This window comes from Pelodiscus sinensis, chromosome 3 (assembly GCF_049634645.1).
Source record: "Pelodiscus sinensis isolate JC-2024 chromosome 3, ASM4963464v1, whole genome shotgun sequence".
Taxonomy (NCBI): Eukaryota; Metazoa; Chordata; order Testudines; family Trionychidae; genus Pelodiscus; species Pelodiscus sinensis.
The window spans coordinates 6,763,810-6,788,632 of NC_134713.1; the positions used below are offsets into that span (position 1 = coordinate 6,763,810).

General features: G+C 56.1%; 1 protein-coding gene across 1 annotated transcript; it reads right to left on the reverse strand.

The window, feature by feature from the left end:
* Positions 1 to 444: 444 nt before the first annotated feature.
* Positions 445 to 17,968, reverse strand: TRIM35 (tripartite motif containing 35). Its single transcript, XM_075923311.1, has 7 exons — positions 17,818 to 17,968; positions 16,533 to 16,959; positions 14,904 to 14,999; positions 13,379 to 13,609; positions 8,028 to 8,050; positions 6,897 to 7,018; positions 445 to 1,241 (listed from the first exon to the last, which is right to left on the reverse strand). Exons 1-7 carry the CDS (start codon positions 17,874 to 17,876, stop codon positions 676 to 678), a joined length of 1,524 nt encoding a protein of 507 aa, XP_075779426.1. The 5' UTR covers positions 17,877 to 17,968; the 3' UTR covers positions 445 to 675.
* Positions 17,969 to 24,823: the final 6,855 nt, after the last annotated feature.

A 24,823-nucleotide genomic window follows, 5' to 3' on the forward strand; every position in this document is an offset into this window, starting at 1 on the left:
AAGAGGATCTATACACTGCCCTGTATTAGACCAGAGGTCCAGCTCGTCCAGGATCTTGTCTTAACAGCGGTCAACATCAGCTGCTCAAGGAGGAAGGAGCAAGAAATTTCACACAGGAATAAACTCCCTCGGGGCAGAGGATACCCGTCACTTGGCCTCGGGGAGCAGGCTGATGTCCTGGGATAGGTGGACTGAATAGACTCAACAGCCACAGGCCCACACCCATTTTTTGAAACCTGGGGGCTCAGTATCATGTGACAATGAGTTCCACAGGTTCAGCCCATAAGAGGAAATGCTTTCCCAACTTGGTGATTTTTTTTAAAGGGAGGGGGATGGGGTTTGGCTGCTCACTGAACCGTTCCAGACAAAGATTTGAAAGGAGACACTTGAAATTTGTGACCCAAATCATCCGGCCACCACAGAAGTTTATTTATTAAAAAAAAAAAAAAAAAAAAAAAAAAAATCGGTTATGAAGGCAAACAGTAGAAAATAACTGAGCGGTAACAGCTTCTGCTGAGAAAGCCCAAGCAGGAAGTCAGGGGCTGGCCCGTTGGAGGATGACACCCCCGTGGAAGGCATTGTAGAAAGGCACTTGGAAGAGGCAGGCCGGGGCAATGGAGGATGGGAACGTGGCAGGCCAGAAGGGGAGCCTTTCTACTGGTTGTACAGAGCAGCCTAAAGTGGGAGGTCTTCCTTGATCCGGATGCGTAGAGGGCAGATCCGGAGGGAGCCAGGAGGTGTATCAGGCATTAGGTTGCCCACATAGAAATAGGGGAAGACCTCACCACTGAAGTGCTCGTGGAAGGTGTAGATGTGGCTCTTGTGGTCGGCGTCGTAGAAGGAGAGCTCGCCCTCGTCACAGTCCAGTTCCACCCGGATCCGCTTCAGGTCCCGGAGCACGGTCTCCGACCTGGCCGAGTTGGAGGCCCGGCACATCTCGTTGTCTGCCCCCTGCAGGCGGTAGATGTACCAGAAGCCCGAGCGGGCGTCGTGGTGGAAGTTCCAGCGGCGGCCGCTGCGCTCCTTGGCCACGCCCACGCGCCAGTTCGTGAGTCCTCCGAGGTCCACCTCCCACACATGGGAGCCCTTGGAGAAGCCCTGGGAGCCCAGGATGCAGGGGGCGGAGGAGAAGCGCTCCGGGTTGTCCACCAGCAGCTTGTAGCTGCCGTTGGTCACGCTGGTGAGGTTGCTGGAGACCGAGAGCCAGCCTGCGGCGGAGTTGGGGTCAAAGCTGAAGGGAACTGAGAGAGGAGATCATAGAATCATAGAACACTAGGACTGGAAGGGACCTCGAGAGGTCATCGAGTCCAGTCCCCTGCCCTCATAGCAGGACCAAATACTGTCTAGACCATCCCTGATAGACATTTATCTAACCTACTCTGAAATATCTCCCCACAGATGGAGATTCCACAACCTCCCTGGGCAATTTATTCCAGTGTTTGACCACCCTGACAGTTAGGAACTTTTTCCTAATGTCCAACCAAAACCTCCCTTTGCTGCAGTTTAAGCCCATTGCTTCTTGTTCTATCCTCAGAGGCCAAGATGAACAAGTTTTCTCCCTCCTCCTTATGACACCCTTTTAGATACCTGAAAACGGCTATCATGTCCCCCCTCAGTCTTCTCTTTTCTAAACTAAACAAACCCAATTCCTTCAGCCTTCCCTCATAGGTCATGTTCTCTAGACCTTTAATCATTCTCGTTGCTCTTCTCTGGACCCTCTCCAATTTTTCCACATCTTTCTTGAAATGCGGTGCCCAGAACTAGACACAATACTCCAATTAAGGCCTAACCAGCGCAGAGTAGAGCGGAAGAATGACTTCTCGTGTCTTGCTCACAAAACACCTGTTAATACATCCTAGATTCATGTTTGCTTTCTTTGCAACAGCATCACACTGCTGACTCAAATTTAACTTTTGGTCCACTATAACCCCTAGATCCCTTTCTGCCGTACTCCTTCCTAGACAGTCACTTCCCATTCTATATGTGTGAAACTGATTGTTCCTTCCCAAGTGGACCACTTTGCATTTGTCTTTAATAAACTTCATCCTATTTATCTCAGACCATTTCTCCAATTTGTCCAGGTCATTTTGAATTATGACCCTATCCTCCAGATTAGTCGCAACCCTTCCCAGCTTGGTATCATCTGCAAACTTAATAAGCGTACTTCCTATACCAATATCTTCATCAACGATTTAGATATTGAACAGAGCCGGTCCCAAAACAGACTCCTGCGGAACCCCACTTGTTATGACTTTCCAGCAGGATTGTGAACCATTAATAACTACTCTCTGAGTACGGTTATCCAGCCAGTTATGCACCCACCTTATAGTAGCCCCATCTAAGTTGTATTTGCCTAGTTTATTGATAAGAATATCATGCGAGACCGTATCAAATGTCTTACTAAAGTCTAGGTATACCACATCCACCGCTTCTCCCTTATCCACAAGACTCGTTATTCTATCAAAGAAAGCTATCAGATTGGTTTGACATTTGTTCTTTGCACATCCATGCTGGCTGTTCCCTATCACCTTGCCACTTTCCAAGTGTTTACAGATGATTTCCTTAATTACTTGCTTCATTATCTTCCCTGGCACAGAAGTTAAACTAACTGGTCTGTAGTTTCCTGGGTTGTTCTTATTTCCCTTTTTATAGATGGGCACTATATTTGCCCTTTTCCAGTCCTCTGGAATCTCTCCTGTCTCCCATGATTTTCCAAAGATGATAGCTAGAGGCTCAGATACCTCCTCTATCAGCTCTGAGTATTCTAGGATGCATTTCATCAGGCCCTGGTGACTTGCAGGCATCTAACTTTTCTAGGTGATTTTTAACTTGTTCTTTTTTTAATTTTACCTTCTAAAATTACCCCCTTTCCACTAGCTTTCGCTATGTTAGGCATTCCTACAGACTTCTCGGTGAAGACCGAAACAAAGAAGTCATTGAGCATCTCTGCCATTACCAAGTTTCCTGTTACTGTTTCTCCCTCCTCACTGGTCTTCCTCTTGCTTCTAATGTATTTATAAAACGTCTTGTTTCCCTTTATTCCCGTAGCTAGTTTGAGCTCATTCTGTGCCTTTGCCTTTCTAATCTTGCCCCTGCATTCCTGCGCTGTTTGCCTATATTCATCCTTTGTAATTTGTCCTACTTTCCATTTTTTATAGGACTCCTTTTTTATTTTTAGATCATTCAAGATCTCATGGTTAAGCCAAGGCGGTCTTTTGCCATATTTTCTATCTTTCTGACACATCGGAATAGTTGGTTTGTCAGGAGGCCCCAGGAGTTGCCTTTGGAGCTAGAGGCAGGCTGGTGCCAGGTGTCTACCGATAGCCTTAGAGGCCTTTGCTTAGCCACAGCCATGGGCAAACAGTCCACCTGCCAGCCTCCATCCCCCAGCCTCTCCCACAGGCACCTTTGCAGTCCCCCAGCCCGCCCCTCATGTGCAGGGAAAGATTCTGACTGCACACGGGACAGCACCAGGTGTGGGGTAGGGCCTGTGGCTGACTCACAGCCTGCTACAGCCAGTGGCTTCAAGCGATCAGCCCCTCCTAGCCAGGGCTGGCCTCCAGTCCAAACTCAGAGTCCCCCAAAAAACCACCTTTGAGTTCCACCTCAGACCGCCCCCTGCTGGAGCTTCCACAGGGAACGCCAGGCGCCATGCGGTTAGCACCGCTCCCAACAGGCAGAGCACTACCTGGATCCTATCGCCTGCACCTCCCTGTCTCCCCCTCCCGCTTTCCCCTTGCTCGCTCTCACTTGGACGACCGTCCGCTCTTTGGGGCAGGGGCTCTCATTTGCAAGGTGTTTGTGCAGCGCCCCACACAGCTCCGCAGTTGGTGTGCAGGCATTACGGTAACAGATACATTTGCCATGCCTGCTCCTACAGGGAACTGTACAGTCTAACTACTTCTGAAGCCCTAGCACAGCGGTGGGCAACCGGCAGCCCATCGGGGGTACGTGCGTGGCCAGCGAGACATTCCGTGTACCGCTGCCTACACACAGGGTTGCCAGATTCCGCTGGTTCCCCCGCACGTAGTTTGTGTCCTACCGGTATTCCTAAAGCGACGTGCACGTAAGGCCGGGGCACGTGAAGGGAGGGCATGTGGATTGCACACAGCACGGACTGCGGGAGCCATGCGCTCCCTCTGCAGCCAATCCCAGCGCGGCTACGGTTCCATCGGCACCCCCTGCAAATTCTAGGTACGCAAGTGTCGTGAGCAAAACTGCCCTGTGCCGGGAGACCGGCTTGGTTACAATCATCTCGCAGCTGACTAAGCTGAAGGTGGCCACTCCTACAGCTCACTTGTTAGCCAACGTTGCCCACTGCTGCTCTACAGAGAGCCTGGAGCAGAACTGAGACCCTACCCTGATCCCCAAGTGCCAGAGCAGTGTCTTCCCCGGGCCTGCTTCCCTCCCTCCTTTCTGCCTCTAAATCCACCCCAGCGGTGAGATTTCTGGGGACTTTCCCGATCACATCCCCAGTGTTCAGTGGTTGTGATTCTCCACACACGCACTCGTCCCGGCAGCCGAGCCTGGGCAGGGAGCAGGCTGCTGCCTCCCAGCCAGGCTCTCTCAAGTCGAAGCAGCTCCATCTCGTTCAGTGTCTGGCTGCCAGGGAGAGGGGAGGACGCATAGTCTCACACACACACACCCTAGTATGGGGAGACACCAGTCGGCTATATTCATAAAGGAGCTGGAGAAAGGGGTACGCAGTAAGATGACAAAGTTTGCCGATTATATTAACCTGCCCCGGATGGTTAAGTCCAAAGCAGACCGAAGAGTTATGGCGTTATTGCACACAACTCAGTGACTGGGCAACACACTGGATGATGAATTTCAGTGCGGATATAGAGAAATGCACCTTGGGAAAAAGGGATCTAGACTACGACATAAAATATCTTATTGCCTCTCAAACAATGGGATGCCCACATCTGGAATACTGCGTACAGATGTAGTCACCTCATCCCACCCCCCCCCCCCCAAAAAAGATATCCTGGCAGTGGAAAAGATTCTGAAAAGGTCAACAAAAATGATGAGGGGTTTGGAACAGGTCCCATATGGAGAGAGATTAAAGAGATTGGGACTTTTCAGAAAGAGGAGACTAAGGGGGGATAGGATAGAGGTCTCTAAAAATCAAGGCTGGTGTGGAAAAAGTGAATAAGGACGTGTTCTTGGCTCTGTCTCACGACACACAAGAACTAGGGGGTCACCCAATGAAATTAACAGGCAGCAGGGTTTGGAACAAGGCTGGGAGACCTCCAGCATTAGGGATGCAATCCCCTGCTGTTAGCGGCCTGAACTACTCACTGCCAGGAAGTGGGAGCGGACAACAGGGGCCGGATGCCTGGAGAGTTCCCTGGTCCGTTCATTCCCTCGGACGCATGTGGCATTGCGACGGTCGGAAGTTCCCGACTAGATGGAGCATTAGTCTGGCTCAGTTTGGTCTTTCTTAGGGTTGTGTCTCCCCCCCCTCACTGCCCCCTAGTGGATAAAAGCAAGACCTGCACGTGTGTACCTCCAGCTCCCTAAAGAGGTTCCGCCTTTGGTTTCTACCCTAATCTTCTGCCGTCTCTGATTCCGAGACCTCAGGAAGCCATCTGGTCCAACTCCCTGCTCGAAGAGTAGAGCGCATTGACCTCCCCCTTCCACAATGCAGTGTAGCAGCATCTGGAGCCTGCAGATGCAGCATCTACGGTGGCTACCTGTAACCCTCTGTTCAGCGCGTTATTCTCTGCGGGTCGAGGACATAAGAACATAAGAACGGCCGTACTGGGTCAGACCAAAGGTCCTTCTAGCCCAGTAGCCTGTCTGCCCACAGTGGCCAGCACCAGGTGCCCCAGAGAGGGTGGACTGAAGACAATGATCAAGCAATTTGTCTCCTGCCATCCCTCTCCAGCCTCTGACAAACAGAGGCCAAGGACACCATTTTATCCCCTGGTTAATAGCCTTTTATGGACCTAACCTCCATGAATTTATCTAGCTTCTCTTCAAACTCTGTTATAGTCCTAGCCTTCACAGCCTCCTCTGGCAAGGAGTTCCACAGGTTGACTACACGCTGTGTGAAGAAGAACTTCCTTTTATTAGTTTTAAACCTGCTCCCCATTAATTTCATTTGGTGTCCTCTAGTTCTTCTATTATGGGAACTAATAAATAACTTTTCTTTATCAGCCCTCTCCACACCACTCATGATTTTATAGCCCTCTATCATATCCCCCCTCAGTCTCCTCTTTTCTAAACTGAAAAGTCCCAGTCACTTTAGCCTCTCCTCAGAGGACAGAGGAGGGACTGGTTAGAACTCCCAGTTAGAGAGTTTAGTCCTTTGGCACAAGCTGTAACAGGCACCGGCTTTGATCCCTGTTGAGACCCAGAATGACAGCTGCTCGGTGCAATTACCGATCCTCGGATGCTGGAAGAGCAGCTGGCCTGTGGGGAGGAGACAGTCTCTCTACCCCATCCTGAAGCAACCAACCCTGAAGCGTTGCCGGGTGAGTCAAGGCAAAGGACGCCCTTTGTGCAGGGACTGAAAGGTGCTGAGAGTCAGCATCCACCTGCCCAAACCAGGATCTGCCTGGGAGACTCAGGATGTCACGTCATTGGCACACACAACCCAGGCTGGCTGTGTCTAATGCAATACCCTACAGCCGGTCATCCCACAAGCTGTGAACCCACAGCCTTCAGTGCCGGGGGCCTCTAGCACTTGAGCTAAAGGAGCAAGCCTTCAGCAGTAGTAGGTTGTTAGCTTCCAGGTGGACCCATCTCTGTGTGTTACATGGAGGCTGTGAAGGAAGAAATTTGCCTGCAGAGCGCCAAGGGGCTCCTATCCGGTATAGTTTGAGCGTCCCTGTGGCTCTCAGTTCCCCGGTGCCCACCTCACTCGCTGCCCCGTGCCCCCAGCACCTTACCTACAGTAATGATGTCCAGCATCTTCTTCCACACATTGTACTGCAGGGACCCCAGGAACTTGGGGACATCAACCAGCATCCCCGGTGGGATGGCTTCTGGCTCCTCGGCCGTGCAGGCAATCCTGGGGACATGCAGGGGCAGTTTAGACGGATCCGGCCGGGGAGGCTAGTTCTAGGGGAGTTACCGCAAAGCATCACCTGGGTCAGGGAGGACACGGCTGGGACAGGGGTGAGACCACCAAGGCACAGCGGAGTCGGGACAGTGCTCTGTTCTCAGGGTCCGACCAGCACCACGCTAGGGGCTGCTGTGCTGAGGGAGGGGCTGTCTGTCCAACGGGGCTTTGAAACCAAATCCTCAGCCGTTCCCTGGCTAGAGTCCAGCTTGGGGAGTTACGGCCTGTCTGACACTGTCCCTCCAGAGTCAGCTGGAGAAGGGACCCTTCATTTCCAAGCCTGAAGGGCTGCCTAGAGCCATTCCTGGGGCGGGGCGGGGCTGCAACTCCTGTCTTTGGCACCAGAGATCAGTCCTAGACCGGCCCTTCAAAGGCCAACGTGGCACAGAGGGTGCGATTCCTTATTTCGACCGAGAGTTTGCATCTCAGGCTCATCTCTACCCATCCAATTTGTAAATCGTTCTAGGACCCAAGACACCCTGGGCCAGTGTTCCCTGTAAGTTGTGCGCTTGGGCAGCCACCCAGGAGGGATTCAAACAGTGCCCAGCTGATGAGCACAGCGCCCACAGCCACCATCATGTGCTTCCATGGTGGTGCACATCCATACCTGCCTGGGTGCACCAAATTTATTCCGCACATGGATGGAAAAAGTTTAGAGGGCACATTGCTATGGGCTGCACAGGCAGAGGCGCTGGGCCCCTGCAGGAGTGGCAGGTACTCCGCACCTTGGAAAACAAGGCCCTCTACGAAAGCACCACCCCCACCTAGTCACAGCAGTAGCCCTATGTACTGTGTGATCATTTCATGCCTCCCTCTTCCCCAGGAAACTCTTCACAAGGGACAAAGCCACTATGCTGGGGACGGGGAACGCCGCGGACTTGGCGCAAGAGGGCCACGTGTTCCCCAACAAGCCTCCAGTGCACAGTCAGGATTTCAACCAGTCAGGACGGCACGCTACCTGCGCTTGCGGTTCTTGTGTTTCTGAAAGAGGAAAGAGACGTCTCACGTTACAAACGCGCCTCGGGCCGGTTTAAGTGAACAGAGGAACGGACAACGGGGAGGGGCGGGGAGAGGGGACACAGAATCGGGCCCTGGGGACAGGACTGTAATGCACTGGAGCACCTGACTTCCCAAATGTGGAGGGGATGGGCGTTAAATTCTTACACCCAGGACTGGGGCGATCCAAAGTGTAACTCCCCCCAGGAAAGCAATATGCTTCTAAGCAGGTTTGAGACACAATTTACATGGAAAACATGATTGTTTCACCCAAACCGCCTGGAGGAGGTGCTGACTCCGCACGCATGCAGAATACGGGCAAGTTTTCCTTTGCTTGGTTGCAGACTGTTTCTCTGAGGTCTCCTCTCTGCCCAGTCCCTTCCGTAGCGCCTATGGGCCTGTCTGTAGCGTTCCTGTAAGCTGCAAGCTTGCGCGCTGGAGAGATCGCAAGCTAGGATATTTTGTTTCTACCAGTGGTGCACATTCCTCAGCACACAAAAAAAAAATGTATTCCACACACAGATGGAAGAGATCAGAGGGAACACTGCCCGTCTACACTTGAGATACTACAGCTCCGTAGCGTCTAGACTGAAGCTGTAATTCCCCAGCTGCCTAGTCATCCACTCCCCAGAAAGGTGGAAGCTAGCTCCATGGAAGAATTCCTCCATCACTCCAGCGCTGTCTACACAGAGACTCAGGCTGGCTTAACTATGCCACTCAAGTGTGGGATTTCTCTCACCCCAAGCAACGCAGGTGAACCAATCTCATTTTCTAGGGCAGACCAGCCCAAACTGGCTTAATCCAAAATGATCACACCCTTCAAATACAGGGACAAGTCTGCAGCTGGTGTCAGTTGGGGTGCTCCATTGAAGGCCACACACGAGGCTGGGTTTACACCATCCAGGGGTGCCTGAATCAGGTTTGATGCCCCTTCACCGAGCTGTGCCTATCTAGCTCCCAAAACCCCAGGCTGCCTCAGTCCTTGATCCTGCGTGGCTCTGGGCATCACTTTCCCCAAACTCTCTGCCATCTGCCCATGGCCTTGCTGGAGCAGCTCGGACCGGACGCCAGCTACCCGTGCTGTGTGGGGAGGGACACCCCACTCCTTACAGAGGGGAGGTTTCTGCACTGCCAATTCCAAATGGCGACAAGTAATTTTCCACTGTCCCTTCACGTCCATGCTCAGCCCCCATACTCTGCCATGTGCCATCTCGGGTTACTGCTCCCAGACGGATTGCAGGTTACCTCCTGCCTTTGTCACTAGATGTGACGTAGTGGGGGTACCTGGCTGGTTTCTATGCTGCTGGCTCTGGGGGAACCCCCACTGGCTGCTGTGGGTACCACGACCCAGCAAAACAGGATGAGTCACTATGCAAACCAGTGGCCAGACACCCCCCATGGAGAGGAACAAAGGAAGGTGGAATGCTGCCTTGGCTGGGGGGCAGGGCTGGAAGTGAGTGAGTTGGTTGCTGGCTGTCGGAGGGCATGGATGAGACAGCCTAGGGAGAGGAGCTGGAGTTTAGGGGCCCAGTCTCCCCCATCTCAAGGGGGCCTGAGGCATCCTAGCCCAGTTCCTGTGACCAGATTACATCTGTGCTGCGCTGTGCTGGAGGAGCAGTAAACCACCCTCAATTCCACTGGCTGGTGCAGTCTGTTTGCGCCATTTCGGGGTGCAGGAGACGGGGGACCCCAACGCGCCGTCACACTGGTGTCAGAAGTGGGATGCACTGCACCCCGTGGATGGAGCTTCCAGCGGCAAGCGACAAGGCGCAGTAGAAGCAAGAGCCCTGGAGCCAGGCGTGCTGGAGACAGAGCGAAGCGGTTCCTGGGAATCGTGGGGCGCTGCAGCACTAGACTGGTGAGTCTGCACCGAGGGGCCCAGCGGGCAGATGGCCTACGCCCGACTCTTGAAGGCAGAGCTGGTGGGGCTGTGCAGAGAGAGGGGCTTGCCTGTGCGGAAAGCAGCCAAGGCCCAGCTGATTACCCAGCTGGAAGAGAATGACCAGCCACAGGGCCAGGATCTTGTCCCCAGGGGAAGCAGCCAGACCCCCCCTGAGAGTGTGTCAGGCTCAGAGAGGGGGAGGAGCGCTGGAACCCAACGGAGAGATGAGACAGCTTCCCCCAGGAGGCCTGCAAGCTGCGGCCCATCTAGGGCAGGGGCCAGCCCAGCGGAGCTGCGGCGGCTGGAGATCCAGCTGCGGATCAGGGAATTGGAAGTAGAGGACCGAGAGAAGGACCGCCAGGACCGAGAGAAGGAGCGCCAAGATCGAGAGAGGCAGCGACAGCATGAGCTGGCCATGGCAGAGCGGAGAACCGGCGGGGCACCGGCTGCGCCAAGTGCGGATGGGCCCCAAGGTCCCAGGGCTGCCAGCCACTTGGAGAGGCTCGTGGTGGCCCAATTGAAGGACATGGGTGACATAGACGGGTTCCTCAGCTCCTTTGAGAGGGCCTGTGGACTGCAACGGGTTCCCCCAGCTGACTGGCTGCAGGAGCTCATCCCCGCACTGAGCCAGGAGGCGGCCGGAGTGCTCAGTCAGCTGGAGGACCTACAGCCAGGGGATTACAACCGAGTCAAGGAGGCCCTGCTGCACAAGTTCGGGCTGACCCCCGAGATATACAGGAAGAAGTTCCGGGGGGTACAGAAAGGGCCACGGGAGACCTATGTGGACCTGGCCTCCCGCCTGGCGCAATACTGCCGCAAGTGGGTGTCTGGAGTTGGAGCCCAGACCGCAGAGGAGCTGCTCAAGCTGGTCATGATGGAGCAGTTCTATGAAGCGTGCCCACCCAAACTGAGGCTGTGGCTCAAGGACCGGAGACCAGAGAACCCCCAGGAGGCCGGGAGACTGGCGGATGAGTTCACGGAGAGCCGGTCCGGGTGTGAACGGGAGTCCCGGAGAGAAAGGGAACCGCGCAGAGACCGGATCTCGGCTGAGCGACGGAGGGAGTCAACTACGGGGCGAGACCAAGGAACAGGTCGTCTGCGCCCCAGAGAACCAGCCAGGGCCTGGACAGAGACAGCCCAAAGCCTAACTTGCCATCGCTGTGGGCAAAAAGGCCACAAGAGGGCTCAGTGCACCAGGTCCCAGGACCGGGGACTGTCCAGGGTTAACTGGCTGGGGCGGGAGGAAGGGCAGGCTGCCCCAGAGGCAGGGGCTGGCAGGCAAACCTCAGCTCAGAGAGAGGGGAAGGATGCTCAGTGCACCTCCCCTGGGAGGTCTGATTCTCAGGAGGCGGATTCCTCCGTGTACCGGGTGGGGGCAGGACGGCCCCTGCGGAGCGAGTGCCTCATACCCCTGGAGGTGGATGGTAGGAAGGTGACGGGCTTCTGGGACACGGGGGCGGAGGTGACTCTGGCCCGATCTGACATAGTGGCCCAGGAGCGGATACTACCCCACGCGCAGCTGACCCTGAAGGGCATAGACGGGTCCCCGTTTAAGGTGCCTGTAGCCAGGGTGCATCTGAAATGGGGGGCGAAGGAAGGCCTCAAGGAAGTGGGGGTGCACCCGCACTTGCCCACCGAGGTGCTGATGGGGAACGACCTAGAGGAGTGGCCCCATGAATCCCAGCGGGCTCTAGTCACTACCCGGAGCCAGAGCCAGCGGGGGGCTGACAACGTGGGTCCAGGGAAGGACTCCTGGCAGCGTCCTCAGGGTCCCATCCCAGTGGACCCGGGGTCCAGCCAGGCTGGGACTCCGAACCTAGGCAGAGGTGGGGAACAGGTCCCGATCCCTGCCTCAGCAGCTGAATTCCAGGCTGAGGTGCAGGCAGACCCCTCCTTGCAGAGGCTGAGGGACCAGGCTGGCCTCCGTGCAGCTCAGCCCCGGGGGAGAGGTGGCCAGGAGAGATTCCTGCGGGAGCGTGGGCTCCTGTTCCGTGAGTGGCTCCTCCCCAGGAAGGCGAGGGCATGGAGGGTAGAGCGGCAGCTGGTCGTCCCCCGAAAGTATCGCCTCAAGCTGCTGTATTTGGCCCACGATGTCCCCGTTGGGGGCCACCGGGGGATCCGGAGCACCCGGCTGAGGCTGCTCCAGCACTTCTATTGGCCGGGAATCTTTACAGCCGTGCAGCGGTACTGCCGGTCCTGTGACTCCTGCCAGAGGGGCGGGAAGGCCCAAGACAGGAGGAAAGCGGCTTGGGGGTCTCTACCCCAGATAGACCCTCTGGGCTTGCTGAGAGAGTTATGGGAGGGGAAGTCCTCCCTGGATGGAGCATCGGGGGTGGAAGCCGCCCTGGCTGTCCAGAGAAGGCTCGCTGGGCTCATGGCCCTGGCCCGAGAGACCCCGGCCAGAGATCAAGGCCAGCGGAAGGGTGGGTGTGACCCCCGAGGACAGGCCTGGGCCAGTCACCCTGGAGCGGGGCGGCGAGTGGACAGAGGGAAGCCAATTCATGTGGGGCCTCGCCACGGCCGGCCCGAGTCAAGGGGAGCACCCATGTCCCCGGGGCGGGTTCCCACGCAGAGGACCCGAACTTCCCTAGGTCACGAGCGGAGTGACCCTGCTCAGTTCGCTCTCGGAGGGGGGAGAACTGTGACGTAGTGGGGGTACCTGGCTGGTTTCTATGCTGCTGGCTCTGGGGGAACCCCCACTGGCTGCTGTGGGTACCACGACCCAGCAAAACAGGATGAGTCACTATGCAAACCAGTGGCCAGACACCCCCCATGGAGAGGAACAAAGGAAGGTGGAATGCTGCCTTGGCTGGGGGGCAGGGCTGGAAGTGAGTGAGTTGGTTGCTGGCTGTCGGAGGGCATGGATGAGACAGCCTAGGGAGAGGAGCTGGAGTTTAGGGGCCCAGTCTCCCCCATCTCAAGGGGGCCTGAGGCATCCTAGCCCAGTTCCTGTGACCAGATTACATCTGTGCTGCGCTGTGCTGGAGGAGCAGTAAACCACCCTCAATTCCACTGGCTGGTGCAGTCTGTTTGCGCCATTTCGGGGTGCAGGAGACGGGGGACCCCAACGCGCCGTCACACTAGAGCCTCTTATTTCCCAGGGGTACAGAGGTGCCCACATAGGGGCACCCAGCTGCTCTTGGTCCCAGGAGAGGCAGGTGGCCACATTTGTGCTAGCTGAAGACTAAGGACGATCATGGAAAAGTTAGAGCTGAGTCAACCACTGCACGGCTAATCATTTGAGCAGAAACCTCTAGCTCTCACACTGTGGGCGGAGCTCTGGACATGGGCGGAGCTCTGGACGTGGGCGGAGCTCTGGACGTGGGCGGAGCTAGGGTGTCATTCTACCACTCCCCCTACCACACTGCCCCACTGGAGTCAGGGAAAAGGGGCGACTGTAGGCACTGGAGGTGGATGGGAGGGGGTTTTACCCTGAGGAAGGAGAGGTCGTCCTCCTTCAAGTCAGCCTGCAGCTGGTTCACCTCGTGCAGCAGGGCGTCACTGTCCTCCGACAGCTTCTTGATCTTGCCCTCGATCAGGCCCCGCTTGCACCGAGCCTCCTCCTGCAGCTCCGACAGCACGGCCTTCTCCTCCCCCCGCAGGAACTCGTGCAGCTTCTCAAACTCCTCCCTGATCTGACCCTCCAGCCTGGCCACCTCCACCTGCCCGGCGGGAGGAATCACAGGGTCACAGCGGTGACCTGACAACCCAGGGCCTCACCACACCCAGGGGGTCCCTGCACCCAAGAGCTGCCCCCCAGACCGCACGCCGCCCCACTCCAGGACAGGAAGGGCGATGTGTATGCCTGGGGTTCCGCTCAGACACAGCCGTAGGGGCCCTGCCCCAAGGAGTCTGCAATCAAGAGACCGATCGGAGTTTTTCTAATGACTTTTCCGTTAAAAAGCAAAATCTGACACAACCTTGGCTGCACTAAAACCATCGAAGGCTGAAAAAGGCTTGCGATTTTTTGACTTGCCTTTCTCACTTTCAGTTGTTTGAGTTTTGTTTGCCGCAGATGAAAGACATCTGGGGCTTCGGGCCCCCTGCGGGAGGGAAGGACCAAAGCCCTAGCTGGGGCCAGGAGCCGACCGCCCAAACTAAACCTTTTCAATTAAAAAAAACCCGGAACATTTTGTCTCATTTTTTCCCCAACCGACACAAGGCAGAGGGCGGCCCCTCTCCCATTGAAACAGCACAGGAATCCAGTGCCCCTCTCCCATTTGTGCGCTTGGGAATCTCTACTCCTTCCTAGGCGGTGGGTGTCCGGTAGCTTCGTTGGGGCCTCTGGCGCCGGTCAGGTCGGCTCCCCAGGCTGCTCTGGTACGTCCCCAGGATCTAGGCTGGCTTGCCCAGGCTGCGCAAAGCCCTGGGCTCACAGCCACTTGCCACGTGCCAAATGGCGCCTGTGCCGGTGTGAAGATCCACAACCCGCCCTGTTCCCATGTTGCTCCTGGTCCCGCCCTCCCAATCACCCATCCCGATGCAGATTCCCGACCCCAAGGCACAGCAGACGGGGGCCGATTCTGCCTCCTGTGACCCAGCCTGCCTGCCTCAACACTCCTGCCGTTATCCTCCTTGACACCGGTGTGAGGGATTGCTGGCACGGGCTAGGGGCAGCGCTCCACCCCAGAGGTGGCTGCATTCCTGCCACAGGAGCGTAATCCTCTACATGCAGTTTGCAAAGGACCGTTGGATCCTCCAGGAGGAAAGGCTCCATTGGGCACTAGTCACCCAGAGAGACCAGGGGGCTTTGGGCCGTGGCACCAGCTCAGCAACTTGTGGCTCAACCAACCCCTCCTGGTAGTAGTGAGAGACTCCGCAGCCGCCTGCCTGTGGGTCAGGCTCCACACACAACAAGGCCGGCTGTAGGTTTGCCAGCAGCCAAGACCCCCCCTCTGCAGGCTGTCTGGGCAGGGACTGTGCAAACCGCCAACCCACTTCCACCTGGCGGCTCACCTGGTTGTGCTTGGAGATGGACTCATAGGAGCGCCGGACCGCCCCGAAATCCTTCACCTTGTCCCGCAGGGAGTTCTCCATGTTCCTCCACTTGGCCTGCAAGGTGGGGATGCTCTTTGTCAGGGAACCAGGCCCGACGCCCTTTTATAGACACACAGGTAGACACCCACCCCCTTCACCAGAGTGAAATCACACCTCTTCACCAACAGTCACAGCTGGCATTTAGCTAGGCCCTCCCCCAAGGATCTCCAAGCCCGACAAGCCTCAGTCTAACGGCACCAGGCTCTCAAGAGTCTGAACTCCCCTGCTGCAGTGCCTAAGACAACTCCTAAGGGGCTTCCTTGCAGGGTATTTGGCACCTTCCTCTCAATATCTGGTCCTGGCCACTGTCAGAGACAGGCCCCTTGGCTAGAGAGATGCAGGCCTGATCCTGTCTGGCAAGTTCCCCCCGCCCAGTGCTTGTTTTCCCTGTTCTGCAGGCAGGCACCCTCCCGTGAGAGAGTCCGAGACTCACGCCCGCTCACAGCACGGCTGGGATGACCGCAGAGGAGGCCTGACTCGGAGGGCTGTGTCTCAACCACTAGGCCACGCTACCCCCGCTTGCCCACCCTGCGCGCTGTCAGTCGGGGTTATGAACCAGATTTCAGCGCCGGTCCCAACGGCTGTTGCTGCAGCAGCGTTTGAATGAAGGCACGGCCCTTCCCGGTGACTCACTCGGCCAGTGACGACAGCAGCTCCAATTTCCCTTTTCCGGACTCGTGAGTGGGAGGGGGCCCCGAGCGGGTTCTCTGCCACAGTCTCTCTGCCACCCACCATGCCAGCGCTAAGCAAACTTCACTGCCCTTGCCTCGCGGGCCCACTCTCCAGGCATGGGGCCATGGCAGGGTCATTGGCGGGGCTAGTCACCGTTCCAGGACACACGCACGGGGGACAGCAGAGGCAGGGCCCCTCCCGGAGCGCTCTCCAGCTCTGCCATACTGCCAAGAGGACAAGCCACAGCGCTAGGTCTCCTGCCTGGGGACTGGCAGGGCCATGCAGCACCCCAGCTTTTTAATGCACCCCCACAGCAGGGCCATGCAGTGGGGAGAGGAGGCGGCAGGGCTAACTTACGGACAGGGTATCTATCTGGGAAACACCTGCGGCCCAAACACAGTCCTGCCCCTGGCTGCTTAGAGCCACGCCTATTTCCAGAGACCAACTAAGGGCAGCTCCGTAAAAATCCCAGGCCAGGGGCCTCAGGCAGTTTGCACGGAAGGAAGGGCAGCACATACCTGTCCTACTGCAAGGGTGTGTGTGTGGGGGGGGGGGGTACTGTGCACCCCCATACACCTCTCTCTGCAGCATCCGAAGTGCAAGCAGCCCACTCCCCGGTTGGAAGTGCCACTGGGTGCATCCGTGTATCAGTGGTGCCACACGCACACACCACTGGCTGAATACCCGGTGGGCAGCCCCACCCCACGTGCCCAGGGCAAATCCCTGTGCCCATACAGCACTGGCCACACGCCCTGCATCCCCCTGTCCTGCAGGTCTCCATGCAGTGGTGCACACACCCTCCCCCATCCTTCCCACCCCCACAAGCACCTCACTGGGGGCACGCACCCCCCCCCCTCCCCGCCTGGGCCCACTCACCCTGTAGTCCTTGGCCGTCTCCCCCACGGGCCGCACCTTGTGGCCCTCGTGCGGCTTGGAGGCCTGGCAGGCGGGGCACACCAGCTCCTTGTCCTCCTGGCAGAAGAGCTTGGCCTCCTGGCCGTGCAGGGCGCAGAGGGCGGGCCCCGCCTGGGCCCCCCTGCGGCTCTCCTCCCGCAGGAGCATCTCCACGAGGTTGTTGAGCGTGTGGTTGACGCGCAGGTCGTCCAGCGAGGACACCTCCTTGCAGACGGGGCAGGCGTGGCGCGGCTGGTGCGCCCAGGAGCGGCTCACGCAGGCTTTGCAGAAGTTGTGGCCGCAGCAGAGGGTCACGGCCTCGCGGAAGGGGTCGTAGCAGATGGGGCAGAGCAGCTCCTCTTTGAAGCGGGGGCTGGCGGCCGGGGCGGCGGCCGGCTCCATGGCCCTGCTGGAGGGGAGAAGGGAGCAGAGGGGGGCGCCCCGGCTGGAAAAACAGCTGCCGCCGCCCTGCTGCCGGGCCGGGCGCTGACTCAGCCGCAGGAAGCCGAGTCGCTCGGCAGCCCCGGCCGCGGGCACAAGCGGCGGGGCCGAGTGAGTGACACGGCGCCGGACCAGTGGGAGGCGCGGCGGCAGGCGGGGGAACGCCGCAGCGCCACGGTGGTGGGCGCGGCTAGGCGCGGAGCCCGTCTGGCCCGCGGGTGCGTGCGTGGGAAAAGGGGGGCGCGCTGCTCCCGCGGGTGCGTGCGTGGGAAAAGGGGGGCGCGCTGCTCCCGCGGCTGCGTGCGTGGGAAAAGGGGGGCGCGCTGCTCCCGCGGCTGCGTGCGTGGGAAAAGGGGGGCGCGCTGCTCCCGCGGCTGCGTGCGTGGGAAAAGGGGGGCGCGTCTGTCCCGCGGCTGCGTGCGTGGGAAAAGGGGGGCCCACCCGCTCTTTCCCCGCGTGTGCGGGGAGGCGGAAGAGGAGCCTCCCGCTATGTGTGCGTGGGGAGGGACAAAAGGGCCCCCCCTTTTCGCGTGTGCGTGGGGGGGGGGAAGGGAGCGGGTTGTCCCGCGTGGGTGTGCGTGGGGAGGGGGCGCTGCTCCCGCGTGGAGAGAAAATGGGGCCGCCCTCTTTTCGCGTGTGCGTGGGGGGAAGGGAGCGGTTTGCTCCCGGTGTGCGTGGGGTGGGAGAAAAGCCCCCCCCTTTTCGCGCGTGGGTGGGGAAAGGGGGCGAGAAAGGGGCCGCCCTGCCCCGCTGCTGCCGGAGCTCCTCTCCCCTGCGAGCTGGGGGGGGACACGCCACGACTGGGCACCGGCAGCCGGGGTTTTACCTGCTGGCGGCGGGCGGGCGGCGCTGCCTGCGCGGGAGCCGGGCGGAGGCACCGGGCATCTCTGGTGCTTTCGGGCCTCCCCGGGAGAAGGCAGCCGCGGCACCCGGGCCTTTCCTTTTATGGCCCTGGGTTGGCGCGGACTCCTCCCCCGGCAGGGCTGGGGAGCGGCTCCCGCAGCCCACGCCAGCGTGGGGGGCCCGGGAGCCGCGAGTCTCCCCTAGGACAGAAGGGGGGGGGGGCGCAAAACAGCCCTGCCAGAGACTCTCTTCCAACACTGAACCAGGAGGTTGCAGCAGAAGGAGCCAGGCCTGGAGGTTCCCCCCCCCCTACACCTGACTCGTGGGTTCCCAAACTGGGGGGCGTGAACAGGGGGTGGGGCACGAGACTCGTGGGTTCCCAAACTGGGGGGCGTGAAGACATTCCGGGGGTGCACGAGGCGACCCAGACCCCCACACACCCCATCAATCCCACCCCAAGTTTTGTTGCTTATTTTTTGGGAGGGGGGGGCATGAGGGTTTCTCAAAAATCAAAAAGGGGGGCGGGATGCCGAAAAGTGTGGGAACCGCTGTCCTAACTGATCCCCAGGCTCCACTGGTCTCCTTGCACTGGGATCCGCTGGAGGTGGGGGGGACTGGGCTACTCTTGTGTTAATTGCACTTTGCAGTGGCCTAGCGAATGGCCGGAGCTGGGTTTGTTAGTGGAAATATATTAGTGCTTGTCCAGCCACGTGTGGAGCCTGGTGCAACAGTGCCTGGGCGAGGCCGGTGCTTGGCTCCCATCCCAGATGGTCTGCCTGGGCTTGCGCAGAGGGACCTGATCCGTTGGGGGAGCCCAGGCTGGCTGTGGTGCTAGCCCGCTCACCCCCATAACCGTTGGCTACAGAAACCAAGGTAAGATGAGCTCAAAGCAACATCTGGCTGGTGCAGGGCATTGGAGTACCCCTGTTATAAAGTAGATTGGTTGGGGGTCTTCTGTAATGCCACTGTTAAATTACAATTGGATGCTGGTTTAAAAGAGTTCTCAGAGTTTTGCTCTTTCAATCAGGAAAGAGGAAACCATATCACATGACTTCAGTGGCCAATCCGCAAAGTGAATTTTAGCTAGCAAATCGTTAGACTCCCTTTTCCGGAAAGGGGTGCCAATGTAGACACAGCCCAAGTGGTGGTGTATCTTTGCAAAGCCACAGCTCTGGACCCCAGTCCCAGCTGGAGGCCAGAGCCAGAAGTGCAGAGGCTGGGAACCTGAGCTGTCTTGTCAATTTCATGACTCAGCTGTGAAATTGACAAGGCTGCCTGGCGCAAGGCATTTGGGAGGCATGAGAAGCCAGGGCAGGCAGATGGGGAGGCTTTCCCTGCATCCAGCAGGGAATGGGAAGATAAAGGTGGAGGGAGGACAGCCTGCCTGGGGGCCTGTGGGGACATCTGGGCTTCTACAAGGAGCTGCCAGCAGAGCTGAGGGTCTGGGCTCTCGGTTCCCCAGACTGCCTCTCTGAGGTTGGTGGAAGCGGGTGACGATGTGCGCCACTGACCCAAGGAGGGTAGTGTGGACATGTGTGACCACAGTAATTCCTGCCGTGGCTGTAAGTCAATCAACTGTAGCTCTGCTAAAGTTTCTAGTGTCGATGTCCCCCCCTCGCCCCTCAACCCCCATTGTGCTGAGCCCTATCCAAATGCACAGTGAGGGATAGCCCTGTTCCCTAAGGCCTTACCTCTCAACTGCAGCCCAGAGAGATGAAGGCCCAGTTTCACAGACTTAAGCACGGCACCATTTATGAAGGGCTGGAGGGTAGCAGCCCCCCCTCCTGAGTTGAATCCCCTGGATTTCATACTTGAGGTCTGCTTAATGCTGCATGCCCTGGCTCTAGAGGCAGCTCTTAACTGCAATAGAGTTTGACCTGCCTGCAGGTTTGCCTTTGGGACAGGGAGTTTGTTATAAGAAGAGGGAGTGATTAACAATAACAAAAGGCTGGGCATTCAGGTAATTGAAGGATCCTTAGATCATCACAAAAATATTGCTGGGTACTCAAAAGATAGAAGAGAATAAAAGAATAGGAATGAATATTATGGTGCTGAGATTTGCATTTGAATTACTGCTGCTAAACTTAAAAAAACGGAAAAAACAAGGAGTGGTCCTGTAGCACCTTAGAGACTAACCAAAAAAAAAAAAACCTGCTCTTAAACTTATACATGTTCTTGAAAATGGTAAAACTTAGAATCATAGAACATTAGGACAGGAAGGGACCTCGAGAGGTCATCGAGTCCAGTCCCCTGCCCTCATGGCAGGACCAAATACTGTCTAGACCATCCCTTATAGACATTTATCTAACCTACTCTTAAATATCTCCAGAGATGGGGATTCCACAACCTCCCTGGGCAACTTATTCCAGTGTTTGACCACCCTGACAGTTAGGAACTTTTTCCTAATATCCAACCTAAACCTCCCTTGCTGCAGTTTAAGCCCATTGCTTCTTGTTCTATCCTCAGAGGCCAAGATGAACAAGTTTGCTCCCTCCTCCTTATGACACCCTTTTAGATATCTGAAAACTGCTATCATGTCCCCCCTCAATCTTCTCTTTTCTAAACTAAACAAACCCCAAACTGAAAAAACAAGGGTTTGAAGTAGGAATAAGAGCCTCCGGAAAAGGGCACTTTTTCCGGAGGATCGGGGCCAGTCTAGACGCTCTTTTCCGGCTTTTTTAAAAGCCGGAAAAAAGCGGCGGACATTTTTATTTAAATGCCGCGGGGTATATTTAAATCCCCCGCGGATTTCCCTACGACGACTGCTGAAATTTACATGCCCCTTCCGGAAAAGGGGCCAGTGTAGACGTAGCCTGGGAGTCATTAGGAAAGGAATAGCTAAGACCATATTGCCTCTCTATAAAGTCATTGTATGCCCACATCTTGAATACAGTAAAACTCCATTAGTCCGGCATCCAGTGCTCCGGGACTCCTGATGGTCCGGCACCATCAGGAACCCGGAAGTGCTGGGACAGCTGGACAGGCTTCCCCCATTCAGCTGCTGCTGAAACTGACCAGCAGGCTGAATCCAGATGCCTGGGGCAGAGCAGCTGGGGTGCTGCCAGGTTGGTCCTGCAGCGCCGTCCTTTGGTGCTGTGGGACCAACCCGGCAGCACTCCAGCTGCTCTGCCCCAGGCGTCCCCCTGCTCTATTGCAGGCATCCCCGATTCAGCTGCTGCTGAAACTGACCAGCAGCAGCTGAATCAGGGACGCCTGGGGCAGAGCCAGACTATCGTAAGGGGGGGCTATGAGGGGTCTGGGGTGGAACCCCCATCCCACCCCACTCCAGACCCCTCATAGCCCCCCCTTCTGATAGTCCGGCATATCTGATAATCCGGCACTCCCTGGGTCCTAAAGGTGCCAGATTATTGGAAGTTTACTGTACTATATGCAGATTTGGTCACCATCTTAAAAAAACGCTATTTGGATTTGGAAAAGGTACCGAAAAGGCAACAGAAATGATTAGGAGTAAGGAACAGCTTCCATATGAGGAGAGATTAACAAGACTGGGACTGTTCAGTTTGGAGAAGAAAATACTAAAAGGTGGGGGGATATCATATCACAGAAGTCTAGAAAATCATGAATGGTGTGGAAAAATAGAATAAGGAAATGTTATTCATTCTTTCACGACCCAATTAAATTTACAGGCAGAACATTTAAAACAAGCATAATACATTATTTCTTCATGGTCAATTTTGTAGAACTCTTTGGTAGGAGATGGTGGAAAGGCCCAAACCATAACAGGGTTCCAATAAGAACAAAATAAATTCAAGGAGGATCGGTCCATGTTGCCAGACTGGGCAGAGATGGTGTCCATAGTCTCTGTTTGCCAGAAGCTGGGAATGGGTGACGGGGGATGGATCATGATGAGGGCCTCTTCTGAAGCACCTGGCATTGGCCTCTGTTGGAAGACAGGATACAAGGCTAGAAGGCCCATTGATCTGACCCAGTGGCCATTCTGAAGTTCTTATAGAGAGCCGAAATGTATCTGCCCCCTGCTGTAACCCACTAGACCCGCTCCCCTTCCAGAGCTCAGAGAGCGCCCAGGTGTCCTGATGGGGTCTGTCTGTCTCTCCACAGAGTTAGTAACACAGCAAAAATATACATTAAAAATGGTAAGGCTAATTGCTAAGTTGTATGCCAAAAAAGTAGAGTTTGCCTGGGCCTTAGTAGCTCCTGGATACAGGTGATGTGTGGGGGGGAGGAGGAGGAAGGCGGCTGTTTCCCTCCCTCCATTTGGTGCTTGGCTTGTACTGAGCATGCTCAATAAAACTCCTGATGCCTCTGTCTTCAACCCCCCCATGCTCTCACTCTCCCCCTCCCATCACAGCATGCACAGGTCTACGCCCCTCAACCAAAATCTGAAATGGTGCCCCTAGACTGAGGCTTCTAATTTCTATTGAGTCCCAAATCAGTGCCTTAAGCATGGGGTTACTCCCCCCGCCTCACCCCCCTCGTGCCAATTGCTCTGCTCCTTGACCTCACACGACTGGGCTTTGTAGTAACTTGGAGCCCTCCCCATCCAGTGTCCCATTGCCAGGGCGTGGGGATAGCTGCTGCCTGGTGATGAGCCATGGCCGCTAGGGTTCCCAGGTGCCCGGTATTGACCCAGACAGTCTGGTATTTTTGCTTCCTGTCCGGTAAAAAAATTCAGAAAATGCAGACACCTAAAATGTTCGGTACTTTCTGATTTTTTCCCGGCCAGAAGGCGAAAATTCCAGGCTCTCCGGCTCAGTACGGAGGCAGCCTGGCAACGCTAGAGTTTACCAAGTTCCTCAGGGGAGCTGTCCGGCCCGGTGCAGGGAGGCAAGATGGCGGAAAGCCACCGGCAGCCGGCTAGGGCCAAAAAGCTTTACTGTGGGGTTTTTTAAAGGGGCCACGGTAGTGTGGTTTTTTGTTTGTTTGTTGTTCAACAAACTTTTTCCTGGCATGGTTTTAGGTGGTAGTGGTGGTGGTGGTTCAGTATTTTTTCTGAAACCATCTGGCAACCATAACCCTCCCTGCCCCTGTGCTTACACGGCAAACCTGCCAGCTGGGCCCTGGCTGACTCGCTCAGGGAGCTCCCTCCCAGATCAACGCACATGCGAAAGTCCCATGGTGTTCCCTAGCCCACATGCGACCTGCTGCTCACTAGTGAATGGGTGCACGGGAGTGATGCTCATTCGCGGGAATAGTCCTGCTGAGGCCAGCACGAATATTCCATAGGCACTTTTAACCCCAGGGGATAAAGATGATGGGAGCTCGTTAACAGTGGTCAAGAAGTTATCTGAGCTTCTGCCTCTGGAGAGCCACGTGGGGGGATCCCAAGAGCACGTGGGGAAATGGGGTCACTAGGAGGAGGAAGGACACCAGCAGACCCCTCTACAAAGCCAAAAGGGCAAGAACGAGAAGCATGGACCCGCAGGGTGCCCTAGTGTGAGGACCTGTGTGGGCTGAAGGGGCGTTATGGGCAGTGGCGGATGAGCAGAGCCCTGCAAATCCACGGAGATCCACCTTATATCTGCAGGTATTGTATCCGCAGATATCAGTGCGGATATCCACGGCTCAATTTTGCAGATATTGATGCGGATGCGGATACAAATGTTGTATCCATGCAGGGCTCTACGGATTAACCACTGGGCTTATTACAGGACGTGTGCCCAAGGACCCGGGTCATTTGGAGAGCCTTGAAAACAATGTGTAATGGAAGCCTAGAACCCTGGTTGCTTGGCAGGTGCACAGAAAGGGGGAACCTCCCCTCTCCCCCAATGGCCTCAAACCACATCCCTGGCCTGGAGATAGAAGCCCCTTTCCGTTAGGCATGGGTGCAAGGTGCATAACAGAGACCTGGGAATCAGCAGCGCCAGGATCGCTGTTCAACCAGCTAGACTCTCCCCAGTGTCCCGATCAAGGAGAGGAGTCTTGACGGCCTGGTCAGATTGGGGCTGGGTAGCTACCGAGCTAATTAGCCCATAACCAAGAGGCAGGACAAAAGGGCACAGGTGGGAAAGGAGAAGCAGACATGAGGAAAGGCTGGTGGGGCCCAAAGCAGGGAATTCTCTGGCAGGAGACACCTTGGCTGCCCCCGCTTTGGAGGCGAGGGAGTAAAACTGGAAGGCCCTGGAAATGCACTAATATTGGACAGCAATAGGGAGGAAAACAACGCGTCCCTGTATGGATGCCAGAGGGCTCTTCGTGGTGCCCCCAGTAGTCCGCCGAAGAAATGCAGCTGTCACCCCTCAGCCACGCAGCTCTCCCCAGAATATTGCCATGGAGTCGCTGTCGTGTTTCAGCCCAGCCATATCATGCCTTTTCCGCACACTCTTTGCAGCCTTTGCGCAAGTGACGTTCTGTTCTTCGGAACATTCACAGGAAGCAAATATGCAGCCCACACACTAAATAAGAGGGCTACGTTCGTGAAGAAATTGCTCACAATGTATTTTATATTTGGCTCTAAGCTCTGGGTTCTTTAGTCCAGGGATCTTATCCTGGATTTCTCTTTTGCTGTCGGAGCACGCTTTTTATGATATGGTTATATATTCTACAGTATTACCGAGAAGTCCCATTGTGGGGGTTCAGGTCACACACACACACAGCCAAAGACAGGCAATTTAAATGCACAAGACCAGACAAAGGAAGTATTATTATCCATAGTTTATAGATGAGAAACTGAGGCACGGAGCGAGCAAATCACTCGCTTGATTTCCTGCTGGGAGCAAGAGGCTGAGAGGGAATTGGTGGAGGCAAAAGTGCTGTGGAGCAAAACCTGGGGCTAGATAATGTACATAGCATTTTGATTTGAAAGCAAAACAAAACCAATTTAAAAACCCCCAAGAAAAAGCAACTATTTAGTCTCCATTGAAATGTGGACTCTGATTGCCTGAGAAATAGCTCAGGATGAGAACCGGCAAGAAAGCCCCTATCACCAATGCAGGGGGAATGCTTGGTCCTAGGTGGGATTTTGTTTAAAGCAGCGATATTAAGACTGTGGCTCTTTAATGTGTCTCCTG

Bases quoted from the DNA above. Each gene is read 5' to 3' on its own strand.
- TRIM35 (XM_075923311.1), bottom strand. From the start codon at position 17,876: ATGCCCGGTGCCTCCGCCCGGCTCCCGCGCAGGCAGCGCCGCCCGCCC. The intron at 16,960-17,817 runs GTAAAACCCCGG...TCTCCCCTCCAG, and splicing joins CGCCCGCCCGCCGCCAGCAG to CAGGGCCATGGAGCCGGCCG. The intron at 7,019-8,027 runs GTAGCGTGCCGT...GCATGTCCCCAG, and splicing joins CACAAGAACCGCAAGCGCAG to GATTGCCTGCACGGCCGAGG.